The 25291-nt window shown below is 47.6% G+C and overlaps 1 protein-coding gene across 5 annotated transcripts in view; it reads left to right on the top strand.

The window, feature by feature from the left end:
- Positions 1 to 25291, top strand: part of PHKB (phosphorylase kinase regulatory subunit beta) — a 413553-nt gene that overhangs the window by 72326 nt on the left and 315936 nt on the right. For all 5 annotated transcript variants that reach the window (XM_063945574.1, XM_063945575.1, XM_063945572.1 and 2 more), the window contains one exon: positions 24001 to 24139. In XM_063945574.1, the coding sequence (XP_063801644.1) occupies positions 24001 to 24139 (139 nt within the window). The remainder of the gene's footprint in view (positions 1 to 24000; positions 24140 to 25291) is intronic.

A 25291-nucleotide genomic window follows, 5' to 3' on the forward strand; every position in this document is an offset into this window, starting at 1 on the left:
CAAACGTGGCTGATTTATCTCTCCTCTTGTAGGTCACTATGAGACTTGGCTCCAAAATAAAAAAAAAACTGTCAGGAAACTGATGTTTTAAATCAGCCGTTTCAGTTCTGAGAGTTTATAAGAAGGCTTGGAGGACGGGAACTTCAGAAATAATTAACATTCATAGAGCACATTAATTTGTTAATCAGCGAGACCTAATGGAAAGAAACGTGATTGTATCATAATTATGTTGTCATTACCATGATTAACATTTATATTTATCTAATGCTTTAAAGCCTGTTCACTTTTGACATAACGAGCCTGCCACTTACAAGCGTGACATTTTATTTACCTAGGTTTTAATTTTGGCATATTTTAAATAGGTTTTCTTTTTTTTTCTTTTAAGCTGTTTAGATTTTATTTTACGAGGGACCTAAATCATAAAAGTGATGAAGCATGGAATTTAATCCATAATACAAAGGTGTTTTAGTTTTTTAAAGTGTCAGTTGACCATACAAAAGGGCAGCTGCCTCCGTGTATACAGTAGTTCTGAGACAATGATGTTGCTTTCCTTATTCATGTCCACATGCCACAATGTTCCAAAGTACAAAACAATGAGGGCGTTATACTAAGTCATGGGCCGGGATGTAATGAAGTTCGGTGGCCGTGCAGGATGTCGGTCTAACTCTGACGTTTATTTAAAGGGGCAATCATGAACCAGGCTAAACCATGTTTTGTACATGATTGTCCCTTTAAAAAAACGTCCGAGTTCATATGGCAACCCGCACGGCCGCTCAACACGAAGTTCTTTACACCCCGCCCCTTATTTCCTCCATCCTGTCCGCCCAAAAACTGGACTTTTCACTATTTTTAGGGCGAATGGGGATTCACTGTATTCAGTACTCGGGACATTTTTTCGCCTAGGCGAAAAATTCAGGAGAATCCACATGTTTTCTCACCTGCGCCGGTGAAACACGGGCTGTTTTTGCCGATTTTGAGTCATTTTTTCGCCAGTGCCTTTTCACTAAAAAAAAAGTAAAAAGGCATTGGTGAAAATGCCTTAAAAATGGTGGAAAACGGCCTGAAAATTGAAAAGGCACGGGAGCGAATTCAACAGCTCTGAGATTACTGGAGCTAATTGTATACCCCCATAAGCATTAGGGTTGTAAAATCACTATGTCGCAAACAAGCTAGTGAAGATGTACTGTAATAGATTTATTAAAAAAATCTTAACACACCCTGATGACTTAGTGATCCATAACTACTTAGGTCTGGAGACCCATATTCCATTCAACTGCAAGGAACTGCTATGGGAACCAAGTTTGCACAAAATTATTTAGAGCACTCAAACATCAAGAGAAAAAAGCCACAAATAGAATATTAATATATTCCACTTTAAGTACCCGATTCTAACAATATGGCAGTGTTATAATGAATCTCTCTTTAGAAGTGTATTATTAGCTATGCTCCATATTGCACATTCGTCATACTATTAATTATAATTTGAATGTTGATCTTATTTAGGGTATTCGGTAGTATAGGCTCCTTTAGGAACAAAGGGGGTAATTAAGACCTGATCGCTGCTGTGCGTTTGCGCAAAGCGGGTGATAAGGCACAAACTGCGCAATCGTATGCACCGCAATGCGCAGGTACGTCGCACAGGTACAAAGCGGATCGCCGCTCAGCAATGGGTTTGTGCAATGGATCCGTTCGCACAGGCGATCGCAAGGAGATTGACTGAAGAAGGCATTTGTGGGTGTCAACTGACCATTTTCAGGGAGTGTCTGGAAAAATGCGTGTCCATGCGTTTGCAGGGAGGGTTCCTGTCGTAAATTCCGGTCCTGGACAGGCTGAAGTGATTGCAGCGGCTGAGTAAGTCCTGGGCTGCGCAGAGACTGCACAAAATCTGTTTGTACAGCTCGTCTACACATGCGTTTGCACACTTGCACAGCTAAAATACACTCCCCCCTGTAGGCGGCGACTATCTGATCGCAGCAGTGCAAAAATCGCTGCCCAGCGATCAGGTCTGAATTAGGCCCAAAGGGTTTAATTCAGATCTGCTCGTAGATGTGCTAAATTCAGCACATCTACGATCATTTACTCTGACATGCGGGGGGACGCCCAGCCCAGTGCTAGTCCGCCCCGCATGTCAGGCCCTTCCCCCCCCTGCACAGGTACAAAAGCAACACACGGCAGCGATGCTTTTGTACCTGACGAGTTGCTCCCTGCCAGCGCAGCTCCTGGCCACGCCCCGGGTCGCAGCAGCTGCGTGTGATGTCACTCAGCCACTGCAGCCCGCCCACCCCCAACAGTCCGGACACGCCTCAGTAGTCTGGACCGCACCCTGCCAACAGCGTTCTAACGCCGTTTGCACGTCCCCTCCTGCCCCGCGACCGCCTCTGGCTGTCAATCAGGCAGAGGTGATGGCAGCCCTGAGATGCTGATAGCATCTCACTGGGCTCCCGGGGTGCACACGCGCAGAGTGCCCGCTGCCCGAGCGCAGTCCACAATGTAATTCAGACTGTGATCGATAGCGATGCAGTCTGAATTACCCCCAATGTTCCAATTAGAATCATCGAAGAGCAAAAGTTGCCTAGCGGGTTCCTAAGTTCTGTTACGATGTCCAATCCTCCGTTTGCGTATGCCTTTACTCTGGGATCCCAGCTCTTATATGCATAGTTCCCCTTACCGTTCTTAGTTGGAGTAAACCCCACATGTAGTGTTATATGCTTTCCATGATATTATCCAAAAATTCTTATCAATATGAAGGTGTAAATAAAAGTACAATTATACTTACATAGTTAGTGAGGTTCAAAAGAGGCAAAATGCCCATCGTGTTCAACCTGTATCCGTGTTAAGCTGTGCATATTATAATGCACCTGCTGAAGTAATGGTTTAGTACCAATTGACAACTATGATTCTTACCACTCCCAGATATTAATGTAACTATGTTAAATGCTATAGCCCTGGACACTTTTTCCAGTTAGAAATTTGTCCAATCCGTTTTTAAATGCATTTACAGAGTCCGCCATTATTACGTTCTCCGGCAGGGAGTTTCAAATCTTTATTACCCTTACTATGAAGAACCCTTTCCTACTGTTCTTATATCTTGCAGATGTTTTTCATTGCCGTGGAAAGTTATACCCCCGGAATTATTGCCCTTTGAACTCTATTGCCCCAATCGGATACTCACTTATTTAAGCAGTACCTGTGCATAGTCCTATGTCGAATGGAGCCTAATAAAGCAAGATATAAAATATTTATTCAATTGGATTCATTCATATAAATTAGTTATGACTTGTTTGCAGGAATAGATGTTGCTATAATGTAACAATTGTTTGCATTGTGTGTATTTGCAGGGTAATGGATCTCTAGAAGTAGAATTGCATGTTTTACCATGAACCAATTACCAAACAGGGAACATGTGCAGTACCCCTGTAGAAAGATAAAGGGTAAAGTATCCTGGCAGGCTGTAATGCAGGCCATGTATTCTGCCTCAGTGGTGTTTGTACTATGCAGGCCATGTATTACAGGCCATGTATTCTGCCTCAGTGGTGTCTGTACTATGCAGGCCATGTATTACAGGCCATGTATTCCGCCTCAGTGGTGTATGTACTATGCAGGCCATGTATTACAGGCCATGTATTTCGCCTCAGTGGTGTATGTACTATGCAGGCCATGTATTACAGGCCATGTATTTCGCCTCAGTGGTGTATGTACTATGCAGGCCATGTATTACAGGCCATGTATTTCGCCTCAGTGGTGTATGTACTATGCAGGCCATGTATTACAGGCCATGTATTTCGCCTCAGTGGTGTCTGTACTATGCAGGTCATGTATTACAGGCCATGTATTTCGCCTCAGTGGTGTCTGTACTATGCAGGCCATGTATTACAGGCCATATATTCCGCCTCAGTGGTGTATGTACTATGCAGGTCATGTATTACAGGCCATGTATTCTGCCTCAGTGGTGTATGTACTATGCAGGTCATGTATTCTGCCTCAGTGGTGTCTGTACTATGCAGGCCATGTATTACAGGCCATGTATTCTGCCTCAGTGGTGTCTGTACTATGCAGGTCATGTATTACAGGCCATGTATTCTGCCTCAGTGGTGTCTGTACTATGCAGGTCATGTATTACAGGCCATGTATTTCGCCTCAGTGGTGTCTGTACTATGCAGGCCATGTATTACAGGCCATGTATTCTGCCTCAGTGGTGTCTGTACTATGCAGGCCATGTATTACAGGCCATGTATTCTGCCTCAGTGGTGTCTGTACTATGCAGGCCATGTATGCAGGCCATGTATTCCGCCTCAGTGGTGTCTGTACTATGCAGGTCATGTATTACAGGCCATGTATTCTGCCTCAGTGGTGTATGTACTATGCAGGCCATGTATGCAGGCCATGTATTCCGCCTCAGTGGTGTCTGTACTATGCAGGCCATGTATTACAGGCCATGTATTCTGCCTCAGTGGTGTCTGTACTATGCAGGCCATGTATGCAGGCCATGTATTCCGCCTCAGTGGTGTCTGTACTATGCAGGCCATGTATGCAGGCCATGTATTCCGCCTCAGTGGTGTCTGTACTATGCAGGCCATGTATTACAGGCCATGTATTCTGCCTCAGTGGTGTCTGTACTATGCAGGCCATGTATGCAGGCCATGTATTCCGCCTCAGTGGTGTCTGTACTATGCAGGTCATGTATTACAGGCCATGTATTCTGCCTCAGTGGTGTATGTACTATGCAGGCCATGTATGCAGGCCATGTATTCCGCCTCAGTGGTGTCTGTACTATGCAGGCCATGTATTCTGCCTCAGTGGTGTCTGTACTATGCAGGCCATGTATGCAGGCCATGTATTCCGCCTCAGTGGTGTCTGTACTATGCAGGTCATGTATTACAGGCCATGTATTCTGCCTCAGTGGTGTATGTACTATGCAGGCCATGTATTACAGGCCATATATTCCGCCTCAGTGGTGTCTGTACTATGCAGGTCATGTATTACAGGCCATGTATTTTGCCTCAGTGGTGTCTGTACTATGCAGGCCATGTATTACAGGCCATATATTCCGCCTCAGTGATGTCTGTACTATGCAGGCCATGTATTCCGCCTCAGTGGTGTCTGTACTATGCAGGTCATGTATTACAGGCCATGTATTTTGCCTCAGTGGTGTATGTACTATGCAGGTCATGTATTACAGGCCATGTATTTTGCCTCAGTGGTGTATGTACTATGCAGGCCATGTATTACAGGCCATGTATTTTGCCTCAGTGGTGTCTGTACTATGCAGGTCATGTATTACAGGCCATGTATTCTGCCTCAGTGGTGTCTGTACTATGCAGGCCATGTATGCAGGCCATGTATTCCGCCTCAGTGGTGTCTGTACTATGCAGGCCATGTATTACAGGCCATGTATTTTGCCTCAGTGGTGTCTGTACTATGCAGGCCATGTATTACAGGCCATGTATTTTGCCTCAGTGGTGTATGTACTATGCAGGCCATGTATTCCGCCTCAGTGGTGTCTGTACTATGCAGGCCATGTATTACAGGCCATATATTCCGCCTCAGTGGTGTCTGTACTATGCAGGCCATGTATTACAGGCCATGTATTTCGCCTCAGTGGTGTCTGTACTATGCAGGCCATGTATTACAGGCCATGTATTCCGCCTCAGTGGTGTCTGTACTATGCAGGCCATGTATTACAGGCCATATATTCTGCCTCAGTGGTGTATGTACTATGCAGGCCATGTATTACAGGCCATGTATTCTGCCTCAGTGGTGTCTGTACTATGCAGGTCATGTATTACAGGCCATGTATTCTGCCTCAGTGGTGTATGTACTATACAGGTCATGTATTACAGGCCATGTATTTCGCCTCAGTGGTGTCTGTACTATGCAGGCCATGTATTACAGGCCATATATTCCGTCTCAGTGGTGTCTGTACTATGCAGGCCATGTATTACAGGCCATATATTCCGCCTCAGTGGTGTCTGTACTATGCAGGCCATGTATTACAGGCCATGTATTTCGCCTCAGTGGTGTCTGTACTATGCAGGCCATGTATTACAGGCCATGTATTTCGCCTCAGTGGTGTCTGTACTATGCAGGCCATGTATTACAGGCCATGTATTCCGCCTCAGTGGTGTCTGTACTATGCAGGCCATGTATTACAGGCCATATATTCCGCCTCAGTGGTGTCTGTACTATGCAGGCCATGTATTACAGGCCATGTATTTCGCCTCAGTGGTGTATGTACTATGCAGGTCATGTATTACAGGCCATGTATTCTGCCTCAGTGGTGTCTGTACTATGCAGGCCATGTATGCAGGCCATGTATTCCGCCTCAGTGGTGTCTGTACTATGCAAGCCATGTATTACAGGCCATGTATTTTGCCTCAGTGGTGTCTGTACTATGCAGGCCATGTATTACAGGCCATGTATTTTGCCTCAGTGGTGTATGTACTATGCAGGCCATGTATTCCGCCTCAGTGGTGTCTGTACTATGCAGGCCATGTATTACAGGCCATATATTCCGCCTCAGTGGTGTCTGTACTATGCAGGCCATGTATTACAGGCCATGTATTTCGCCTCAGTGGTGTCTGTACTATGCAGGCCATGTATTACAGGCCATGTATTTCGCCTCAGTGGTGTATGTACTATGCAGGTCATGTATTACAGGCCATGTATTTCGCCTCAGTGGTGTCTGTACTATGCAGGCCATGTATTACAGGCCATATATTCCGCCTCAGTGGTGTCTGTACTATGCAGGCCATGTATTACAGGCCATGTATTCCGCCTCAGTGGTGTCTGTACTATGCAGGCCATGTATTACAGGCCATGTATTTCGCCTCAGTGGTGTCTGTACTATGCAGGTCATGTATTACAGGCCATGTATTTTGCCTCAGTGGTGTATGTACTATGCAGGTCATGTATTACAGGCCATGTATTCTGCCTCAGTGGTGTCTGTACTATGCAGGTCATGTATTACAGGCCATGTATTCCGCCTCAGTGGTGTCTGTACTATGCAGGCCATGTATTACAGGCCATGTATTTCGCCTCAGTGGTGTCTGTACTATGCAGGCCATGTATTACAGGCCATATATTCCGCCTCAGTGGTGTCTGTACTATGCAGGCCATGTATTACAGGCCATGTATTTCGCCTCAGTGGTGTCTGTACTATGCAGGCCATGTATGCAGGCCATGTATTCCGCCTCAGTGGTGTCTGTACTATGCAGGCCATGTATTACAGGCCATATATTCTGCCTCAGTGGTGTTTGTACTATGCAGGCCATGTATTACAGGCCATGTATTCTGCCTCAGTGGTGTCTGTACTATGCAGGTCATGTATTACAGGCCATGTATTTTGCCTCAGTGGTGTCTGTACTATGCAGACCATGTATTACAGGCCATGTATTCTGCCTCAGTGGTGTCTGTACTATGCAGGTCATGTATTACAGGCCATGTATTTTGCCTCAGTGGTGTCTGTACTATGCAGGTCATGTATTACAGGCCATATATTCTGCCTCAGTGGTGTCTGTACTATGCAGGCCATGTATTACAGGCCATGTATTCCGCCTCAGTGGTGTCTGTACTATGCAGGCCATGTATTCTGCCTCAGTGGTGTCTGTACTATGCAGGTCATGTATTACAGGCCATGTATTTCGCCTCAGTGGTGTCTGTACTATGCAGGTCATGTATTACAGGCCATGTATTTCGCCTCAGTGGTGTATGTACTATACAGGTCATGTATTACAGGCCATGTATTTCGCCTCAGTGGTGTATGTACTATGCAGGCCATGTATTACAGGCCATGTATTCTGCTTCAGTGGTGTATGTACTATACAGGTCATGTATTACAGGCCATGTATTTCGCCTCAGTGGTGTCTGTACTATGCAGGCCATGTATTACAGGCCATGTATTTCGCCTCAGTGGTGTCTGTACTATGCAGGCCATGTATTACAGGCCATATATTCCGCCTCAGTGGTGTATGTACTATACAGGTCATGTATTACAGGCCATGTATTTCGCCTCAGTGATGTCTGTACTATGCAGGTCATGTATTACAGGCCATATATTCCGCCTCAGTGGTGTCTGTACTATGCAGGTCATGTATTACAGGCCATATATTCCGCCTCAGTGGTGTCTGTACTATGCAGGTCATGTATTACAGGCCATGTATTTCGCCTCAGTGGTGTATGTACTATGCAGGCCATGTATTACAGGCCATGTATTTCGCCTCAGTGGTGTCTGTACTATGCAGGCCATGTATTACAGGCCATATATTCCGCCTCAGTGGTGTCTGTACTATGCAGGCCATGTATTACAGGCCATATATTCCGCCTCAGTGGTGTCTGTATTATGCAGGCCATGTATTACAGGCCATGTATTCTGCCTCAGTGGTGTATGTACTATACAGGTCATGTATTACAGGCCATGTATTCTGCCTCAGTGATGTCTGTACTATGCAGGTCATGTATTCTGCCTCAGTGGTGTCTGTACTATGCAGGTCATGTATTACAGGCCATGTATTTCGCCTCAGTGGTGTCTGTACTATGCAGGTCATGTATTACAGGCCATGTATTTCGCCTCAGTGGTGTATGTACTATACAGGTCATGTATTACAGGCCATGTATTTCGCCTCAGTGGTGTATGTACTATGCAGGCCATGTATTACAGGCCATGTATTCTGCTTCAGTGGTGTATGTACTATACAGGTCATGTATTACAGGCCATGTATTTCGCCTCAGTGGTGTCTGTACTATGCAGGCCATGTATTACAGGCCATGTATTTCGCCTCAGTGGTGTCTGTACTATGCAGGCCATGTATTACAGGCCATATATTCCGCCTCAGTGGTGTATGTACTATACAGGTCATGTATTACAGGCCATGTATTTCGCCTCAGTGATGTCTGTACTATGCAGGTCATGTATTACAGGCCATATATTCCGCCTCAGTGGTGTCTGTACTATGCAGGTCATGTATTACAGGCCATATATTCCGCCTCAGTGGTGTCTGTACTATGCAGGTCATGTATTACAGGCCATGTATTTCGCCTCAGTGGTGTCTGTACTATGCAGGCCATGTATTACAGGCCATATATTCCGCCTCAGTGGTGTCTGTACTATGCAGGCCATGTATTACAGGCCATATATTCCGCCTCAGTGGTGTCTGTATTATGCAGGCCATGTATTACAGGCCATGTATTCTGCCTCAGTGGTGTATGTACTATACAGGTCATGTATTACAGGCCATGTATTCTGCCTCAGTGATGTCTGTACTATGCAGGTCATGTATTCTGCCTCAGTGGTGTATGTACTATGCAGGTCATGTATTACAGGCCATATATTCCGCCTCAGTGATGTCTGTACTATGCAGGTCATGTATTCTGCCTCAGTGGTGTATGTACTATGCAGGTCATGTATTCTGCCTCAGTGGTGTATGTACTATGCAGGTCATGTATTCTGCCTCAGTGGTGTATGTACTATGCAGGTCATGTATTACAGGCCATATATTCCGCCTCAGTGATGTCTGTACTATGCAGGTCATGTATTCTGCCTCAGTGGTGTATGTACTATGCAGGTCATGTATTCTGCCTCAGTGGTGTATGTACTATGCAGGTCATGTATTCTGCCTCAGTGGTGTATGTACTATGCAGGCCATGTATTACAGGCCATGTATTTCGCCTCAGTGGTGTATGTACTATGCAGGCCATGTATTACAGGCCATGTATTCCGCCTCAGTGGTGTCTGTACTATGCAGGCCATGTATGCAGGCCATGTATTCCGCCTCAGTGGTGTCTGTACTATGCAGGCCATGTATTCCGCCTCAGTGGTGTCTGTACTATGCAGGCCATGTATTCCGCCTCAGTGGTGTCTGTACTATGCAGGCCATGTATTCCGCCTCAGTGGTGTCTGTACTATGCAGGCCATGTATTCCGCCTCAGTGGTGTCTGTACTATGCAGGCCATGTATTACAGGCCATATATTCCGCCTCAGTGGTGTCTGTACTATGCAGGTCATGTATTACAGGCCATGTATTCTGCCTCAGTGGTGTCTGTACTATGCAGGTCATGTATTACAGGCCATGTATTCTGCCTCAGTGGTGTCTGTACTATACAGGTCATGTATTACAGGCCATGTATTCTGCCTCAGTGGTGTCTGTACTATACAGGTCATGTATTACAGGCCATGTATTCCGCCTCAGTGGTGTCTGTACTATACAGGTCATGTATTACAGGCCATGTATTCCGCCTCAGTGGTGTCTGTACTATGCAGGCCATGTATTACAGGCCATGTATTCCGCCTCAGTGGTGTCTGTACTATGCAGGCCATGTATTACAGGCCATGTATTCTGCCTCAGTGGTGTCTGTACTATGCAGGTCATGTATTACAGGCCATGTATTCTGCCTCAGTGGTGTCTGTACTATACAGGTCATGTATTACAGGCCATGTATTCCGCCTCAGTGGTGTCTGTACTATACAGGTCATGTATTACAGGCCATGTATTCCGCCTCAGTGGTGTCTGTACTATGCAGGCCATGTATGCAGGCCATGTATTCCGCCTCAGTGGTGTCTGTACCTTGGTTTCTGTATCTGGTACGTACATTCCATCCCAGCAGTTTCCCACAGACGGGCCAGCTGGACAGAACATATTTTGCTCACCTTGCGCTGATGTGCTGTTTATTGTTTTCGTGCTAGCGCTGCAGTATTATTCCAAAATGTGATTTACCATCACTTTATTTATTGTTTTACATCTGCTGGAAGTAAGTTTTATACTGTAAATGTAAGGTGTTTGGTGTTATTTTCCTTATCAACAGGAAACCGGCATTTACCTTCTTATACCAGTGCATTACAGACAATATGTAGATTGTATTCCTACCATCACTATGTCCTGCATGCGGTGTGCCCTGTAACATAGAAACATAGAATGTGACGGCAGATAAGAACCACTTGGCCCATCTAGTCTGCCCCTTTTTTTTTATCCTTTAGGTAATCTCAACCCTTTTTGAACCTTAATTCTTTGTAAGGATATTCATATGCCTGTCCCAAGCATGTCATGTCATATACATGTCACTATGCCCAAATTCAGGCCAGTGCGTGGCCAGCGCTAGCCATGGCACTATACAATTGAACTCATGCATGTGCCGATTGCTTACATTCTCCGGCAGGGTCCACAGGTTATCCACAGGATAACATTGGGATATGATGACGCCACCAAACTTACTTTCATGTATGGAAAGAGCTTTTAAAACTCTTCACTTTCAGCCCTATTACAGGCAGATCGTTGTCCAGTGTAACAATAAGTACTGGATAAAGAATGTTGAAACAGGTTGAGTCTCCGAAATGCTTGGGACCAGATGTATTTTGGATTAGTCTTTTTGCGTAGTTTGGAATATTTGCATACCATAATTATATATCTTCGGGATTGGACACAAGTCTAAGCACAGAATGCATTTGTGTTTCATATACACCGAACACACACAACCTGTAGGTCATTTTAGACCATATGTGTGATAAAGAAGCTGTGTAGTGGAAGCATACACTGACTCGGGACTTCTTCACCACGGTTTTATTTCGTCAGGATGACCACAGACGAGCAACCATTCCACCGTAAGATGTTCGTGGCCCTGTCACTAACTAACTAACATAGACATTCTCTCTTGCCCCTGGACAGGTATTCCGGCATCGGTCATACAGACAAATGGTCAGATAGACAGACCTTGTATACCCTAAACTCCTCCCCCTGTCAGACTGACAGGCAAATGACAGTCCCACCTTGCCTTTAAAAAAGAACACTTGACTGCTGCTCTGTTTTGATTACTCACATGCCTTCAGCTTTGCCAGGCTGGAGGGGAGAAAGACCCTAAACTCAACAAGCGGGGTAAAACACATTTTCTTATCCTCCAAATGCGTGACTTCCCTGGGCTTAAGAGCTAAACACATCTGGTTCCTTTGTAGCACATTGCCCCTTTTGCCACAATTTTTTATAATTTTGTGCATGGAACAAAGTTTGTGCACACTGAACAATCGGAAAGCAAAGTTGTCGCTATCTCAGTCACGCTCCAAAAATTTTGGATCTCAGATATTTGGATATGTCAGACTCAACTGAATTATGTCTGTAATGTCTGCTCCTTGCTTCAGCTTTGTGTAATATCTTATAAACTAGCGTGGTCAGTCATATACAGTAAGCATGACATAAAGGTGGGTGCACACTAGGAAACGTGCTCTGAGCAACATTGCCTAGTGTTTCCTCTCCCGGGGCGGTCGGCGGCTGGGCATACTCACTGAGCGATATGACGTTCATATCGCTCAGTGACGTCACGCCGCGGCTGGGCTGTGCAGGCAGCTCGTGGACGATAGTCCAAATTGAGCTGCCGGCACGGGCAACAGCAAGGGTTGTTGTTGACCTGCGGGGCCGCGCATTGCTGGTTAGTGGCTGCATACACACTTGCCAAGAAAGTGAGCGATGTCACTCAGGAAGGGTGAAAATTAGCAACGTTGTTCATTTTCTCGGCAAGTGTGTATGCACCTTTAACATATGGAGTTGGTGGGACGGTGGTCTCAGTGGCAGGGTCAAGGGTAAAGTATCGGCCAAGGCACATCCTGTGTGGCATTTATACAGTATGTAATCCCTCTGTTTGTACGTGTTTCCTCCCACACTAATGGTGTTTATTTGGCTGCTACAAAAATGGACCCATTGAGAAGGAAAGTTAGGAGTATGTATCGTAAGCTCCAATGAGGACAGGGGCTAATGTGATTTGATTACATATATTGCATAAGGCAACATTTCACACATTGGTGCAATATAAACAACGAAAATAGCTCAAGTGGTGAAATGGTTCTTTTTGCGGGAGGTGGTTACAAAGTCTTCAGTGTAATGTCGACCAGTAAATTATATTTCTCTAACGTCCTAGAGGATGCTGGGATCCACATTAGTACCATGGGGTATAGACGGGTCCACCAGGAGCCATTGGCACTTTAAGAGTTTGAGAGTGTGGGCTGGCTCCTCCATCTATGCCCCTCCTACCAGACTCAGTTTAGAAAATGTGCCCGGAAGAGCCGGTCACAGCTAGGGGAGCTCTCCTGAGCTTTCCTAATGAAGTTTAGTTTTAGAGTTATTTATTTTACAGGGAGGCTGCTGGCAACAGCCTCCCTGCAGCGTGGGACTAAGGGGGGGAGCAGTGTCCGCCCCGCGGGGTCTGAGCCACTGACTCCGCTGACTGGACACTGAGCTCCAGAGGGACTGATCAGTCTCCGCCGCAGGGGAACCGCTCACCCCAGCAGCATGCCGCCGACCCCTTACAGGGCTGAAGAAAGTGGTGAGTTAGTCACGACCCCCCTAGCAAGCGGGGGGCAGGTGTGAAGATGGCGGCAACAGGGGAGGCAGCGCGGTATTAACCGCGCTCCCGGACAGTACCAGAGGCACACTGTGCAGCGCTGTGAGGGGCGCCCTGGGCCAGCGCTTACCCCTCACTTTTAGTCAGCAAGCCTGTCGGGCCCCGGGGATCCCAGCCAGCACAACTCCTCAGACCAAATTTAAACTCAGAAGAGCAGGAAGACAGTGCCGGGAAGGAGGCGGAGCTTCTCCTCAGAGCGGACCTGCAGTGTTCCAGCGCCATTTTCCTGCATGCTGACAAGCTGAAGGAAGATCCTGATCCCTCCACAGCAGCTCCAGTTTACTGTAACGGTACCTGGGGGTTGTAGAAAGGAGGGGAGGCTAATTACTTGACTGTGTGTCCTATTAAGGTGCTGGAAAGGGGTTTTCTCCTTGGTTTAGGCGCTGGTGTGGGTTGGCTCCAATCTCTGTCTCTCTCCTGCCATTTTTTGGGGGGAAACTCTGTCTTACCCCATCCTGTGTGGGTGTGGTGTGTTTGGTGGTCACTAGCAGGAATGTCCAGGGATACAGTGTCATATGCTGCAGAGGATTTATCCTCTCAGGATGATCCCATTCCATGCAATCAGGTTAGCACTGGTTTAGCACAGATTCCAGCAAGGGAACCAGAGTGGTTTTCCTCTATCAGGACTAGGATTTCTCAGATATCTGACAGGGTTGCCAGTAATGAGTGCAGCCCAGGTATTACAGTCCTCAGTGGTTATGTGGCCCTTGTCGGGTACTTCGGGTCACCCCACAATATACCCCCACAAACGTGCGCTTGTGCAGGTAACACAGGACGACACGGATACCGATTCTGATGCTACAGATGGTGATGGGGATGTGTTGCGGGGGTCCGCATCTCTCGCAAGGGGGGTACAGTTGTTGATAGAGGCTGTCAGGGATGTGTTAAATGTTAATGATAACACACCTGAGCAGGTTGAGGAGGCTTTCTTCACTGAAAACAAGAAAGCCTCGCTAACCTTCCCTGCGTCAAAAGAGCTGAATGCTATATTTGAAAAGGCCTGGGTGAACCCTGAAAAGAAGTTTCAGATTCCTAAGAGGATTCTGGTAGCTTTTCCTTTCCCTGAGGAGGATAGGAAAAAGTGGGAAAACCCGGCTATTGTTGACGCATCTGTATCCAGACTCTCAAATAAGGTGGTTTTACCGGGATCTACCACCTTAAAGGAGCCGGCAGACAGGAAAATTGATAATAATCTGAAATCGGTGTACACTGCTTCAGGGGCCATATTACGTCCCACTATTGCTAGTGCATGGATTGCAAAGGCAATAGTGAAGTGGTCGGCTGCCTTGATGGAGGACTTGGATACAATGGATAGGGATGAGTTTGCATTGTATTTATACAACATTCATGATTCTGCAGGTTTCATGGTAGAATCCATGAAAGACCTGGGTTCCATAGCTGCGGGAATTTCTTCCATGTCTGTTTCAGCTCGTCGGGGACTGCAGCTTCGCCAGTGGTCAGCCGACGCGGAATCCAGATGAAGTGTGTAGTCGCTACCCTATACAGGCCAGGCTCTCTTTGGGGAAGCCCTAGACGTGTGCATTTTTACCGCTACATCGGGTAAGTCTCCGTATCTTCCCTCAGCAGCTCCTGCTCCGAAGAGGTCATTCTCTCATTCTCCTCAGCTACGCAGCAGTCCTTTCGGCCCAACAAGACCAGAAAGGCCAAGTCATCCAATACCTTCTTCAGGGGAGGTAAGGTTAAGTCTCAGAAACCTGCCGCTGCAGGTTCCCAAGAACAAAAGCCTGCTTCAGGTACCCCTAAGTCCTCCGCATGACGGTGGGTGGGAGGGCCCGGAGGTGGGGCCTGTGGGAGCGAGACAGTTCAGTCAGGTCTGTGTCTCGTCCGGCTTGGATCCCTTGGTGATAGATATTGTCTCTCAGGGATGCAGGCTGGAATTTCAAAGTCTCCCTCCTCATCGTTTTTTCCTGTCGGGCTTACCAACTCTGTCGCAGGACAGCGCAGTACTACAGGACGCTGTCCAAAAGCTGGTGGGGGCACAAGTCATTGTGCCGGTACCACCGCACATGTTGACAAAGGGTTGCTATTTGAACCTTTTCGTGGTACCGAAACCGGATGGTTCGGTCAGGCCTATCCTGAATCTAAAATCATTGAACCCCTTTCTAAAGGAGTTCAAGTTCAAGATGGAGTCTCTCATGGCGGTAATATTAGGTCTGGAAGAGGAGGAATTCCTGGTATCCCTGGATATCAAGGATACGTACCTCCACATTCCGATCTGGCTGCCGCATCAGGCTGATCTCCGATTCACATTGCTGGACTGTTATTTTCAGTTCCAGGTTCTGCCGTTCGGCCTCTCCACAGCACTGAGGGTGTTTACCAAGGTGATGGCGGAGATGGTGATACTACACCAAAAACAGGGTGTGAACATCATTCCATATCTAGACAATCTCCTGATAAAGGCATCGTCCAGGGAAAGGTTTCTCCAATACATTGTTCTCACAACACGGCTGCTTCAGAGTCACGGGTGGATTCCTGTACTAATGTGGACCCCAGCATCCTCTAGGACGTTAGAGAAAATAGGATTTTGGTACCTACCGGTAAATCCTTTTCTCGTAGTCCGTAGAGGATGCTGGGCGCCCGCCCAGCGCTTCGTTTTCCTGCTTATGTTATTTGGTTCAGTACCACTTCATTTAGTTGCGTACTGCATAGTTACTGGGTAAGTAAGGTTTCAGCCGTTTGCTGATTAGTTCAAGCTAGTTGACTTGACGTGGCTTGTATGTGTGAGCTGGTATGAATCTCACCACTATCTGTGTTAAGTCCTTCTCTCGAAGTATGTCGTCTCCTCGGGCACAGTTTCTAGACTGTCTGGTAGGAGGGGCATAGGGGGAGGAGCCAGCCCACACTCTTAAACTCTTAAAGTGCCAATGGCTCCTGGTGGACTCGTCTATACCCCATGGTACTAATGTGGACCCCAGCATCCTTTACGGCTACGAGAAAAGGATTTACCGGTAGGTACCAAAATCCTATTATTTGAAGTTATAATGCCCACCTGGTAAACATGACCTGCGTGGGGCCGCGAGGGCCGAGTTTGAGAACCTCTGTATTCGAGCATACAATGCTTTCCTGTGATACGTCCGTGGGGATGGAAATCTTCTCAGCTTCCGCTTTTATTGTGACTTGTTTTACTTCTGCAGGAAAGCTCATTTGTATATGGAGTAAGAGGAGATGTGTGGCAATATAACATTTTCTCTAACGTCCTAGTGGATGCTGGGGACTCCGTAAGGACCATGGGGAATAGACGGGCTCCGCAGGAGACAGGGCACTTTAAGAAAGAATTAGGATACTGGTGTGCACTGGCTCCTCCCTCTATGTCCCTCCTCCAGACCTCAGTTTGAATCTGTGCCCGGACGAGCTGGGTGCAACTTAGTGAGCTCTCCTGAGCTTGCTAAAAAGAAAGTATTTTGTTAGGATTTTTTATTTTCAGAGAGAGATCTGCTGGCAACAGACTTTTTGCTACGTGGGACTGAGGGGAGAGAAGCAGCCCTACTCACTGAAGATAGGTCCTGCTTCTTAGGCTACTGGACACCATTAGCTCCAGAGGGATCGTACACAGGAACGCACCCTTGGTCGTCCTATCCCGGAGCCGCGCCGCCGTCCCCCTCGCAGAGCCAGAAGACAGAAGCCGGTGTGAGAAGCAAGAAGACTTCGAAATCGGCGGCAGAAGACTTCAGTCTTCATATGAGGTAGCGCACAGCACTGCAGCTGTGCGCCATTGCTCCCACACTAAACCCACACACTCCGGTCACTGTAGGGTGCAGGGCGCAGGGGGGAGGCCCTGGGCAGCAATTGGGAACCTCTTGGCAAAAAGCAGCATATATACAGTTGGGCACTGTATATATGCATGAGCCCCCGCCATTATTTTACACACAAAACGCGGGACAGAAGCCCGCCGCTGAGGGGGCGGGGCTTCTTCCTCAGCACTCACCAGCGCCATTTTCTCTCCACAGCTCCGCTGAGAGGAAGCTCCCCAGGCTCTCCCCTGCAGAATAACGGTAGAAAGAGGGTAAAAAGAGAGGGGGGGCACATAAATTTGGCGCAAAAACAGTATATACAGCAGCTACTGGGTTAACACTAAGTTACTGTGTGATTCCTGGGTCATATAGCGCTGGGGTGTGTGCTGGCATACTCTCTCTCTGTCTCTCCAAAAGGCCTTGTGGGGGAACTGTCTTCAAATAGAGCATCCCCTGTGTGTGTCGTGTGTCGGTACGCTTGTGTCGGCATGTTTGACGAGGAAGGCTATGTGGAAACAGAGCGGGTACAAATGAATGTGGGGTCGCCGCCGACACCCGATTGGATATGTGAAAGGTTTTAAATGATAATGTTAATTCCTTGCATAAAAGGTTGGATAAAGCTGAAGCCTTGGGACAGTCAGGGTCTCAACCCATGCCTGATCCTACAGCGCAAAGGCCGTCAGGGTCTCAGAAGCGCCCACTATCCCAAATTGTTGACACAGATATCGACACGGATTCTGACTCCAGTGTCGATGGCGATGATGCAAAGTTGCAGCCTAAAATGGCTAAAGCCATCCGCTACATGATTATAGCAATGAAGGATGTGTTGCACATCACAGAGGAAACCCCAGTCCCTGACAAGAGGGTTTATATGTATGGGGAAAAAAGGCAAGAGGTGACCTTTCCCCCTTCACATGAGTTAAATGAGTTATGTGAAAAAGCTTGGGAATCTCCAGATAGAAAACTGCAGATTTCCAAATGGATGCTTATGGCGTATCCTTTCCCGCCAACGGACAGGTTACGCTGGGAATCCTCCCCTAGGGTAGACAAAGCTTTAACACGCTTATCCAAGAGGGTAGCCCTGCCGTCACAGGATACGGCCACCCTAAAGGATGCTGCGGATAGAAAGCAGGAGGGTATCCTGAAGTCCATTTATACACATTCAGGTACCCTACTAAGGCCGGCAATTGCGTCGGATGTGTAGTGCTGTAGCAGCATGGACAGATACCTTATCTGAGGAACTTGATACCTTGGACAAGCATACTATAGTACTGACCCTGGGGCATATAAAAGACGCTGTCTTATATATGAGAGATGCCCAAAGAGACATTAGCCTACTGGGCTCTAGCATAAATGCAATGTCGATTTCTGCCAGAAGGGTCCTGTGGACTCGGCAATGGACAGGCGATGCCGACTCAAAAAGGCACATGGAGGTTTTACCTTACAAGGGTGAGGAATTGTTTGGGGACGGTCTCTCGGACCTAGTCTCCTCAGCTACGGCTGGAAAGTCAAATTTTTTGCCATATATTCCCTCACAACCTAAGAAAGCACCGTATTACCAAATGCAGTCCTTTCGATCACAAAAAAGCAAGAAAGTCCGAGGTGCGTCCTTTCTTGCCAGAGGCAGGGGTAGAGGAAAGAAGCTGCACAATACAGCTAGTTCCCAGGAACAGAAGTCCTCCCCGGCTTCCACTAAATCCACCGCATGAAGCTGGGGCTCCACAGGCGGAGCCAGGCCCGGTGGGGGTGCGTCTCCGAAATTTCAGCCACAAGTGGGTTCACTCACAGGTGGATCCCTGGGCTATAGAGATTGTGTCTCAGGGATACAAGCTGGAATTCGAAGTGATGCCCCCTCACCGTTACCTCAAATTGGCCCTGCCAGCTTCCCCCATAGAGAGGGAAATAGTGTTAGCTGCAATTCACAAATTGTATCTCCAGCAGGTGGTGGTAAAGGTTCCCCTCCTTCAACAGGGAAGGGGTTACTATTCGACAATGTTTGTGGTACCGAAACCGGACGGTTCGGTCAGACCCATATTGAATTTAAAATCCCTGAACATATACCTGAAAAGGTTCAAGTTCAAGATGGAATCGCTCAGAGCGGTCATCGCAAGCCTGGAGGAGGGGGATTTTATGGTGTCTCTGGACATAAAGGATGCTTACCTTCATGTCCCCATTTATCCACCTCATCAGGAGTACCTCAGATTTGTGGTACAGGATTGTCATTACCAATTCCAGACGTTGCCGTTTGGTCTGTCCACGGCACCGAGAATATTTACCAAGGTAATGGCAGAAATGATGGTGCTCCTGCGAAAGCAAGGAGTCACAATTATCCCATACTTGGACGATCTCCTCATAAAGGCGAGGTCCAGAGAGCAGTTGCTGGTCAGCGTAGCACGCTCTCGGGAAGTGTTACAACAACACGGCTGGATTCTGAATATTCCAAAGTCGCAGCTGATTCCTACGACGCGTCTACCCTTCCTGGGCATGATTCTGGACACAGACCAGAAGAAGGTTTTTCTCCCGACGGAGAAGGCTCAGGAACTCATGACACTGGTCAGAGACCTCTTAAAACCAAAACAGTTGTCGGTGCATCACTGCACGCGAGTCCTGGGAAAGATGGTGGCGTCATACGAGGCCATTCCCTTCGGCAGGTTCCATGCGAGGACCTTTCAGTGAAATCTGTTGGACAAGTGGTCCGGATCGCATCTACAGATGCATCGGCTGATCACCCTATCCCCCAGGGCCAGGGTGTCTCTTCTGTGGTGGCTGCAGAGTGCTCACCTTCTCGAGGGCCGCAGATTCGGCATTCAGGACTGGGTCCTGGTGACCACGGATGCAAGCCTCCGAGGGTGGGGGGCAGTCACACAGGGAAGAAATTTCCAGGGTCTGTGGTCAAGTCAGGAGACTTGCCTTCACATCAATATCCTGGAACTAAGGGCCATATACAATGCCCTAAGTCAAGCGGAGACCCTGCTTCGCAACCAATCGGTGCTGATTCAATCAGACAAGGCGGCACAAGGAGCAGGGTGGCGATGGCGGAAGCCACCAGAATTCTTCGATGGGCGGAGAATCACGTACGAGCACTGTCAGCAGTGTTCATTCCGGGAGTGGACAACTGGGAAGCAGACTTCCTCAGCAGGCACGACCTACACCCGGGAGAGTGGGGACTTCATCAAGAAGTCTTCACGCAGATTGCAAGGCGATGGGAACTGCCACAGGTGGACATGATGGCATCCCGCCTCAACAAAAAGCTACAGAGGTATTGCGCCAGGTCAAGAGACCCTCAGGCGATAGCTGTAGACGCACTAGTGACGCCGTGGGTGTTCCAGTCAGTTTATGTGTTTCCTCCTCTTCCTCTCATACCCAAGGTGCTGAGAATCATAAGAAAAAGAGGAGTGAGAACAATTCTCATTGTTCCGGATTGGCCAATAAGGACTTGGTATCCAGAACTGCAAGAAATGCTCACAGAGGACCCGTGGCCTCTGCCTCTAAGACAGGATCTGTTGCAACAGGGGCCCTGTCTGTTCCAAGACTTACCGCGGCTGCGTTTGACGGCATGGCGGTTGAACGCCGGATCCTAGCAGAAAACGGCATTCCGGATGAGGTTATTCCTACGGTGATAAAGGCTAGGAAGGACGTGACGGCTAAACATTATCACCGTATATGGCGAAAATATGTTGCTTGGTGTGAGGCCAGGAATGCCCCTACAGAGGAATTCCAGCTGGGCCGTTTACTTCACTTCCTACAGTCGGGAGTGACTTTGGGCCTAAAATTGGGGTCCATTAAGGTCCAGATTTCGACCCTATCCATTTTCTTTCAAAAAGAACTGGCTTCTCTTCCTGAAGTTCAGATGTTTGTAAAGGGAGTGCTGCATATTCAGCCCCCGTTTGTGCCTCCAGTGGCACCTTGGGATCTTAACGTGGTGTTGAGTTTCCTAAAATCACACTGATTTGAGCCACTTAAAACTATGGAGTTAAAATATCTCACGTGGAAGGTGGTCATGCTATTAGCCTTGACTTCAGCTAGGCGTGTGTCAGAATTGGCGGCTTTGTCACATAAAAGCCCCTATCTGGTTTTCCATATGGACAGGGCAGAATTGCGGACTCGTCCGCAATTTCTGCCAAAAGTGGTGTCATCTTTTCATATGAACCAACCTATTGCGGTGCCTGTGGCTACTCGTGACTTGGAGGATTCCGAGTTACTAGATGTAGTCGGGGCTTTGAAGGTTTATGTAGCCAGAACGGCTAGAGTCAGGAAAACTGAGTCGCTGTTTATCCTGTATGCATCCAACAAGCTGGGTGCTCCTGCTTCAAAGCAAACTATTGCTCGCTGGATCTGTAACACGATCCAGCAGGCTCATTCTGCGGCTGGATTGCCGCTTCCAAAATCAGTAAAAGCCCACTCCACAAGGAAGGTGGGCTCTTCTTGGGCGGCTGCCCGAGGGGTCTCGGCGTTACAGCTTTGCCGAGCGGCTACTTGGTCAGGTTCAAACGCTTTTGCAAAGTTCTACAAGTTTGAGGAGGACCTTGTGTTTGCTCATTCGGTGCTGCAGAGTCATCCGCACTCTCCCGCCCATTTGGGAGCTTTGGTATAATCCCCATGGTCCTTACGGAGTCCCCAGCATCCACTAGGACGTTAGAGAAAATAAGATTTTACTTACCGGTAAATCTATTTCTCCTAGTCCGTAGTGGATGCTGTGCGCCCGTCCCAAGTGCGGACTTCTTCTGCAATACTTGTATATAGTTATTGCTTAAATAAGGGTTATGTTATGGTTGCATCAGGGTTGATCTGATGCTCTGTTGTTGTTCATACTGTTAACTGGGTAAGTTTATCACGAGTTATACGGTGTGATTGGTGTGGCTGGTATGAGTCTTACCCTGGATTCCAAATCCTTTCCTTGTAATGTCAGCTCTTCCGGGCACAGTTTCTTTAACTGAGGTCTGGAGGAGGGACATTGAGGGAGGAGCCAGTGCACACCAGTTTCCTAATTCTTTCTTCAAGTGCCCTGTCTCCTGCGGAGCCCGTCTATTCCCCATGGTCCTTACGGAGTCCCCAGCATCCACTACGGACTACGAGAAATAGATTTACCGGTAAGTAAAATCTTATTATTCTAATTATATCCAAATTGTACCCACAGCAGGTCATGTACGGTCCCCACCATGCTTTGTTTAATTAAGGTAAGGAGTAAAGAGGTGATCATTTCCCCTTCACCTCTAATTCACACAAACTTGGTGACATTTGAGTCCCTGGTTGGCCCATTGTGGCTTTGACTTGCAGAAGACACGTCTCGTCTGGAGAGCACGCCGCGCTGGAGTTGTGAAGACAGAGCAGAATAATTAGTGCCTTCATGGCTCAGTAAGCGGGCACAGGCGCCCATGACTGATGCCTGGAAAGTTTCTGCTGAGAGAGTGTCTGCAGCCTGGCGGAAGCTTCGCTTCAGAAAAAGCAGCCGTCGTGCTGAATACTAATTACGTGCGCGTCTGCCGGCGATAAATGAGCTGTGATAGCGATGAACTTTATAATGCTCTATTAGCACAAGCAGCAGATCATGTAAACAGGCAAATGTTTATTAGTTCCCAGCCCACTTTTTCTTTGCTGTTGTTGCCTTGTTTTCATTTTAAAGGGACATTTTGATATTTATTTTCTTAATGTTTTTTCAGTATTCATTGTAGGAGCCTCTACAGAACAATTCTAAGCGTGTTTACATACCATGTCTGATAGCATAATACAATGTATGATGCTTGATAATCCCATTAAAAATTTTTTATTCTCCTCTCTCTATCAACCCTTCTCTCTTGCTCAAACCCCCTCTCCTCTCCCTCTTTACCCACCGCTCTCCTTCTTCTCACCCCCTCTCTCTCTCCCTGTCTTTCTCTCTCCTCTCTTTTTCTCTCTCTCTGGCCCACTCCACTCTACCCACCTCTCTCCTCCTTCTCGCCCCCTCTCTCTCCCTGTCTTTCCACTCTCCTCTCTTTCTCTCTCTCTGTCACTCAATCCCACTCCTCTATCCACCTCTCTCCTCCTTCTCACCCCTCTCTCCCTACTCACCCCCTCTCTCCCTGTCTTTCTCCTCTCCTCTCTCTCTCTCTCTCTCTCTCTCTCTCTCTCTCTCTCTCTCTCTCTTTCTCTGGCCCTCAATCCCACTCCTCTCTATTCACCTCTCTCCTCCTTCTCACCCCCACTCTCTCTCCTCTCTTCTCTTTTTCTCTCTCTCTCTCGCTGGCCCTCTGTCCCCTTCTCACCCCCTCTCTCTCTCTCTGTCTCTCTCCCTCTCTCCTCTTCTATCCCTCTCTCTATCTCTCTGTACCCTTGTCTCCCCCTCTCTACCTCTCCTCCTCATAGCCGCTCTCCTCCTGTCTTTCTCCCCTTTTCTCTCTCTCCTTCTCTCTCTCTATCTCTTGCTCTCTGTATCTCTCCTCTTGTCTCGTGCCCCCTCTCCCATCTCTCGTCTTTTCTCGCCCATCTCTCTCTCCCTCCTTCACGTCTCTCTCTTTATCTGTATCTCTCCTCCTCCCATCTGCTCTCTTTCCCCCTCTACCCCCTTCTCCCACTTACCTCCTTCTCCCATCTTTTTTCTCCCCCCCCCCACGTATCTCTCTGCTTCTCCCTTCTCTCTCCCCTTCCCTCTCCCCTCTCTCTCTCTCTCTCTCTCTCTCTCTCTCTCTCTCTCTCTCTCTCTCTTCTCCTCCTCCTCTTCTCTCTCCCCACTGGCCGCTTATACTATTGTCTATTCTATACTGGTAATTGGTCAGAAAATGTATGCAGTGCTGCCTTAATGAACTAATTGCAATACACTGTTCCATTATCGTGTTTCATGGCACACTATGTTACAGAATTTAATCATTCTTATTTGTTTCCTCTTTTTCTCCAGTGAAAATCACAGTGCTGAATTTTCAAAGCCCCACCACGGGTCTGTTCCCAACTAATACTTTGGGTGACTGTAAAAAAGCCAAGATCCATGACAGCCTGTACTGCGCTGCTAGTGCCTGGGCTCTGGCATTGGCCTACAGGTAAACCTTTCCCACTTTGTATTGTTCTTGCGCTGGCCAAGCCATTGGGGGCGTATTCATCAATTCTCAGGCCGGTTTCTGAAGATTCTGCCTGACCGATAACTGGTTTCTATCATTAACTAAGCTTACGTTATTTTAGGATTCATTTTACTACAATTCGTCTGTGCTTTTACAGTCTGTTTAGGAGAATTTACTTGATCAATTTACTAAATAGAAGATTTGATAAATCTCGCCCATAGTGACAAAACACTCTCTACATGTGATGAGACTTAGGGCCTAATTCAGACCTTATCGCAAAAGCAAAATCTTTCTCTAATGGGCAAAACCATGTGCACTGCAGGTGGGGCAGATGTAACAGAGAGAGTTAGATTTGGGTGGGTTATTTTGTTTCTGTGTAGGGTAAATACTGGCTGCTTTATTTTTACATTACTATTTAGATTTCAGTTTGAACACACCCCACCCAAATCTTACTCTCTCTGCACATGTTACATCTGCCCTCCCTGCACGGCACATGGTTTTACCCATTAGATTTTTTTTTTTTTTTTTTGCTGCAGCGATCAGGTCTGAATTAGGCCCATAGGCCAGCCCAGGTAGGTGAATGCAGCTAACCCCCACCTGGCCTGTCTGTCACATCCCGACACCACTCTGGAGATTGGCGCCAGAAGACTGACAACTGCCATCTCGAAAGTAAGTAATGGGTCACTTTTAGGGCCCGGAGAGGGGGGGGGGGATTAAGGTTAGGCACCAGAGGGGGTTAGAATTAGGCACTAGGGGGGTGAGGGGTTAGCTGTAGCCACCACCCCCAAAGGGTTAGCCCTAGCTGTCACCCCTAGAGGGGACGTCGGGATCTTCTGTCGGGATGCCGGTGTTGGTCATGTTACCACCGGCATCCCAACAACCGGGATGTGCATGAAGGTCTTGTGTCTGGGAGGAATCTATTCAATTAAACAGTAGTCCATTATTTTACATAGATCCAGTGTTGCACCCAGTTCAACTGGGCTCCATTGTCTGCTGCCATTCTCTAATCTCTTCTGCTCCTGCTGTCATCAGGTGGCCACCTAGATGATTGAGCTGTTGGGTAGGTAGAAGGAATGTCCTTGGTATAGTGAATGAGGTAGGGGGGTGTGGAACTCCCGGAATTGGAGAGTGCAG

The sequence above is a fragment of the Pseudophryne corroboree genome, chromosome 11, assembly GCF_028390025.1.
Source record: "Pseudophryne corroboree isolate aPseCor3 chromosome 11, aPseCor3.hap2, whole genome shotgun sequence".
Classification (NCBI taxonomy): domain Eukaryota; kingdom Metazoa; phylum Chordata; class Amphibia; order Anura; family Myobatrachidae; genus Pseudophryne; species Pseudophryne corroboree.